The sequence below is a fragment of the Ceratotherium simum genome, chromosome 16, assembly GCF_057802395.1.
Source record: "Ceratotherium simum simum isolate JZ-2026a chromosome 16, ASM5780239v1, whole genome shotgun sequence".
Classification (NCBI taxonomy): Eukaryota; Metazoa; Chordata; class Mammalia; order Perissodactyla; family Rhinocerotidae; genus Ceratotherium; species Ceratotherium simum.
Genome location: NC_141915.1, coordinates 40,649,490 through 40,655,616, shown reverse-complemented (window position 1 = coordinate 40,655,616; position 6,127 = coordinate 40,649,490). Strand labels below are relative to the sequence as shown.

Here is a 6,127-nt window from a genome sequence, read left to right as displayed (position 1 = left end):
TGGTACTTGAAAAAATGTTGCTAAGACTGACGTCGAAGAGCATACTGCCTATGTTTTCTTCTAGAACTTTCGTCATTTCAGGTCTTATATTCAAGTCTTGAATCCATTTTGAGTTAATTTTTGTGTATGGTGTAAGATAATGGTCTACTTTCATTCTTTTGCATGTGGCTGTCCAGTTTTCCAAACACCTTTTGTTGAAGAGACTTTCCTTTCTCCATTGTACGTTCTTGCCTCCTTTGTCGAAAATTAGCTGTCCATAGATGTGTGGGTATATTTCTGGGCTTTTGATTCTATACCATTGATCTGTGTGTCTGTTTTTGTGCCAGTACCATGCTGTTTTGGTTACTATAGCTTGTAGTATATTTTGAAATCAGGGAGTGTGATAGCTCCAGCTTTGTTCTTTTTTCTCAGGATTTCTTTGGCTACTCAGGGTCTTTTGTTGTTCCATATAAATTTTAGGATTCTTTATTCTACTTCTGTGAAAAATGTTGTTGGAATTTTGATACGGATTATATGGAATCTATAGATGGCTTTAGGAAGCATGGACATCTTAACTATGTTAATCCTTCCAATTCAAGAGCACAGAATATCTTTCCATTTCTTTGTGTCTTCTTCAATTTCTTTCAGCAATGTTTTATAATTTTTGGTGTACAGATCTTTCACCTCTTTGGTTAAGTTTATTCCTAGGTATTTTGTTCTTTTTGTTGCAATTGTAAATGGGATTGTATTCTTAATTTCTCTTCTTGCTGCTTCGTTGTTAGTGTATAGAAATGCAACTGATTTTTATATGATGATTTTGTATCCTGTGACTTTACCGTATTCAATTATTACTTGTGAAAGTTTTTGGTGGATTCTTTAGGGTTTTCTATATATAAAATCATGTCATCTGCAAAAGTGACAGTTTCACTTCCTCCTTTCCAATGTGGATCCCTTTTATTTCTTTTTCTTGCCTGATTGCTCTGGCTAGGACTTCCAATACTATGTTAAATAGCAGTGGTGATTGTGGGCCTCCTTGTCTGGTTCCTGTTCTTAGAGAGATAGCTTTCAGTTTTTCAAAGCAATCTTGAAAAATGAAATGAAGAAAGACATAAAGGGTTTTGCAGGAAAAAGTGACATAGAAAATAGGCAGAGAATATTTATAATAGATATTCAAAGAAGAAAAACAAAGCTATGAAACACAATGAAGACTAAGAACTGTTATTCAAATAAAGGTTCATGTGGATACACCTGGAAAAATCAGCCCATAATGCTCAAAATTGGGACCTAGTGTTTTAAAACTACTGGATTTTAAAGAAAAAGGAAAAAAGTCATTGAAGTTGTAGGCTAAAAATCCATGTCAGTTGTAAGGAAAACAGAACTGGATTGTGTTCACACATTTTGATGGCAACACTTTATGTCAGAAGTCTTCCATTTTAAAGACACTGAAGAAGGAAAATGTGAGCCAAGGGTTTGATATCCAGCCAAACTGAACTCCAGGTATAAAGGCCACGGATACACTACTGTTAACATGACAGACCTCAGTGAATATTCGCCCATGGCCGGTCCTGAGGAATTTACTAGTGAACGAGCACAAGAACCTAAATGACTGAAGATACTGGAGAGACATCTACACGAGGACTAGCAGAGGGCATTCTATAGACATACATAGGTATATATGTGTGTATACATAATGTTCATACGGATTATTTGTAGATCTAAAATGAGTGATGAACATGAGACAGGCAATATGATGTGTAACGGCTATGTACTGACCACGTAGATGTAGTACAATTATCAAAAATTGGAGGAAAAGGAGAGAGAATACATAAAGTGGAAAAATTTTGCTGATTGCCTCTGGGTATTAATTGGGGGTTCAAATCTGATGCTGAAGGAGCAGGGGATGAAGAAATAACTAGGTAATTTCAGTGTTTCTGAAAGTAGAGAATCAGCTGACAATAGCCAAAATATCAGACTCATAGTGTATTATATAAAGAAATTTATATGAAGGTAACCGGTAGTACAAAATACAAACCTTTCTATACATCAAAAGACACACTGAGAGAGAGAGAGAGAATAAAATAAATAGGGAAATATTAGAAACACAGCTAGAGATGGAATTATTTAACATGTATATTATAATATACATAATTCACTATATGTTGTATATCATTATTCATTATATATATCACTGTTTATTATATTATATATGTGTATCACTATATATATAATAAAACTTAAAGCCAAAAATATTGATCAACGATCGTAGCAATACACATAATAGGCTCAACTCACAGGGAAAAAGAAAAAGATTTTTCAGATAGGCTAAAACGTAAACACCCAACACTATGCTCTAGACAACAGAAACAGCCAAAACAACAAGCTTCAGGGGGTTAAAAGTAAAACAAGAGAGGAAGACAGGGGCCAGCCCAGTGGCGTATGGTTAAGCTCTCGTGCTCCAATTCGGCAGCACGGGCTACACGCGTTCAGATTCTGGGTGCAGACCTATGCACTGCTTATCAAGCCATTCTGTGGCAGGTTTCCCATACATAAAGTAGAGGAAGATGGGCATGGATGTTAGCCCAGGGTCAATCTTCTTCAGCAAAAAAAAAATAATAGAGGAAGATACATCATAGAAAATGCAAATGAAAGAAAGCAGGGGCCACAATTTTGATATCAAACAAATTAGAGTCATACACAAAGCATTACAGGAGACAGGGCGGGATAGTTTATTATGGTAAAGGCCACCATGAAAATATAACTGCACAGCTAAACTTCAGAAACAGAACCTACAGGTGATGCGAGAATAAAAAAGAAACAAACCAATAATGGAAGACTTGAACACACTTTGTATTTAAAGAGAGAACATGTGGAGAAAAATTAATAAGAGTATGAAATAACTAAACAAAATCAATAAGGTAGATCTTATAGACACGCATCAAACGCTCAACCCCTCTTCGAAAAAAAAACTCCTTGTTTTCAAGTGCACAATATTATTTTAATAGTGAAAGCCTGGAAACAACCCGAATGTCCATCAATAGGGGACTGGCTGAACAAGCTATATTACGTCCACAGAGTGGACTTCTTTGTGGCTGAAAATGGAATGAAGACTATCTGAACACCCTGCTGTGAAGTGAGCTCTGGGATCAACCGTTGAGTGAAAAAAAGCAAGTTGGAGCAAAGTGTGTTAGTATACAACCATTTATCTAAGAAAAAAAGAGCTACAAATATGCAAACACAAATACATTTATATTTAAAATAGCGGTTGGAAGGAAAACCTTAGATTATAAAGTCGACTATCTGTGGGGGAGGGAGGGCACACACGGAAGGAACAGGAGTAGAAGCAAGACTTCCTTAAAGACGCTTCACTTTGTAGAATTTATTCTGGACCATAAATACTTTGCATAATTACAAAACAAAATTTAAATGTAAGAAGAGATTCCTAGAAATAAAAAGAAAACACCGATGGAGTATTCCATTCCACGCATGATGATAACAAGAGATGGTTCAAGAGTCCACCTCAGGTGTTTACCATCCAGCTGGAGACCCACAGACAAATACATTTAGAGTCGAGTCGGATGTGTGAAGTCTGAGTGTTCCACAATGTGATATCAGGCATGAAGGAGGAGCAGACGAGGTTTAAATAAAGGTATGCCAAGGAAAACAGAAGAGACGAGGAGGCATCTGGGCTGGAACTTAAAGGAAAAATAAGAAATTGCTGAGCTGATGTGAGAAAAGGAACGATCTAAGGAGATATAAGAGCCCAATCAAAGGTGAGCAGTTAGTACTGCTCACACTTCACAGGATCTAACAACCTTAACTCATTTCTATGTGACTCTAAGAGAACAAGGAGTACCACATTGTTCTTTGAGAAGAAAGATCAAGACAATAATTACAAAGCATTCAGCAGATATCTGGCATGTGGCAAGCATTCACAAATAGCAGCTGTCTATATTATCTCATTTTTCACTGAAAGTACGTGGGACTTAAATCCTTAATGCTGGTTTTGGACCCTAATCTCTTGATGCTTTGAATATTTGCCAAAATCTTGGATGTTAATATATCTTATTTAAGTGCCTATAGGACAGAGTACGTACTCTGTTTATATCCTCTTTATCTAAGCAGAATGACTTGAATTCAGATTATTGAAACTGTACAAGAGAAAGATGGTTTAAATGAAATCTTCTATATAATGCAGAATGCGTTGCATATGTTGGCCTATCAAAAGATAGGTCAAACCCACTCACCTTTAGCATATTATATGTGAAGATTCCTGGGGGATAAAGTGGCCATGCTGTGCTGGTGGCCCACATGCTAAAAAATAGAGGAAGATTGGCACGGATGGTGGCTCAGGGCAAATCTTCCTCAGCAAAAGACAAGCAAACAGAAACAAACTCTTGAGATAGAGTGGTTACAATGAGATTGGAACGTCTTTTGTAACCTCCTGACTCTCTGATCATCCAGGAAACAGATCCCAGTCTCCCCTCATTGTACAGACGTATAATGTCCACAAGTCCCCCCATATCGCAGATCCCCCCATTGTATGTATGTAACCCCCATGATGAGTCTTTCCTCCCATTTCCTTATCAGCACTCCACCTGACAGTAGCATGCATTTTTCCACTTTGGCTTAAAAATAGACTTGGCCTTGTGATATCCATCCTCAAAGTATTGTCACAGAGTCATAGAAAAGAAAAGGAAAAAAGTGACACATGTAAAAACTCAGGAGTAGAATATCATATGATAGCCCCAACTTGGAAGACACATTAGGCAGAGGAAGAAACAGGAAAGTGGTTTCACCTGGATTAACAAGATTCAATGAATCATAACACTGTAGAAGGAAATGATGCTTTTCTTAGATACTGGCATGTTTAACCTGATAAACACAATTAGTAACTTAATAATGTTAATTGAATTCCCAGAAGGAAAAACAACAAGGAAAGAGTGTTGCTCACAGTAACATCAGCTACTGAGCAGAGTATAAAAGGGTACAGGGGTAAGGAGACACTCAAACTCAAGAAACCACTTTTGTGAAACCCACTGCTACCCACTTGTGGACCCCGCTCCTTCCGTTGACACCATGGTCAGCTCCTGTTGTGGCTCCGTCTGCTCTGAGCAGGGCTGTGGCCAGGAGACCTGCTGCCGCCCCAGCTGCTGCCAGCCTGTGTGCGGCCAGCCCACCTGCTCTCCCTCTGGCTGCAGTGTGTCCAGCTGCCGCAGGCCCCAGTGCTGCCTCTCCAGCTGCTGCCGCCCCAGCTGCTGCCAGCCCACCTGCTCTCGCCCCAGCTACAGTGTGTCCAGCTGCTGCAGGCCCCAGTGCTGCATCTCCAGCTGCTGCCGCCCCAGCTGCTGCCAGCCCACCTGCTCTCGCCCCAGCTACAGTGTGTCCAGCTGCTGCAGGCCCCAGTGCCGCATCTCCAGCTGCGGCCGTCCCATCTGCTGCCAGCCCACCTGCTGCAGGACCACCTGCTCTCCCCCCAGCTGCAGTGTGTCCAGCTGCTGCAGGCCCCAGTGCTGCATCTCCAGCTGCTGCCGCCCCAGCTGCAGCCAATCTGTGTGTTGCCAGCCCACCTGCTGTCGCCCTAGTTGCTGCCTCTCCAGCTGCTGCCAGCCCTCTACCTGTGGCTCCAGCTGCTGCTCCATTTCTAGCTGCTGCCGGCCCTCTTGCTGTGGTTCTAGTTGCTGTGGCTCCAGCTGCTGCCGTCCCTCCTGCTGCCTGCGCCCAGTCTGTGGCAGGGTCTCCTGCCACACCACTTGCTATCGCCCCACCTGTGTCATCTCCACTTGCCCCCGCCCCGTGTGCTGCCCCTCCCCTTGCTGCTGAGCCCCCTGCCCCGTGATCACCATCTCTGTTTACCTCTGTCCCCACAGATGTAGACTCTCCTTTTGTGCTGGCCGTTAGGTCACACGGGCCTTGATCGATGTCACTCAGCTGAATGTGGTCTCACGATTCCATTGACGAGCCAGGTCTTGCTGTCACAGAAGACGGACATGGCCCTGAGCACTTATACACAACAGATTTCACCCTTCATCCCGACCATTGGTGAAATCATTCCCCTAACTTCTTTTTTCTAGGAATTTTCTGTAACCTAACATATTTCTCTACCGAAATAAAGTTACACTTCCCTGCATTAAAAATTCAGTGTGATTGT

General features: G+C 41.3%; 1 protein-coding gene across 11 annotated transcripts; it reads left to right on the top strand.

Moving 5' to 3' along the window:
- The first annotated feature begins 5,037 nt into the window (after positions 1-5,037).
- LOC147915021 (uncharacterized) lies at positions 5,038-5,799 on the top strand. Of its 11 annotated transcripts, none has more exons than XM_087441132.1 (3): positions 5,056-5,135; positions 5,196-5,381; positions 5,457-5,799. In XM_087441132.1, exons 1-3 carry the CDS (start codon positions 5,056-5,058, stop codon positions 5,797-5,799), a joined length of 609 nt encoding a protein of 202 aa, XP_087297258.1. The 11 variants fall into 11 exon arrangements, with proteins under 11 accessions (XP_087297261.1, XP_087297258.1, XP_087297260.1 ...); XM_087441134.1 differs by having other exon boundaries at positions 5,056-5,141; positions 5,322-5,557; positions 5,666-5,799; XM_087441133.1 differs by having other exon boundaries at positions 5,056-5,141; positions 5,232-5,381.
- Positions 5,800-6,127: the final 328 nt, after the last annotated feature.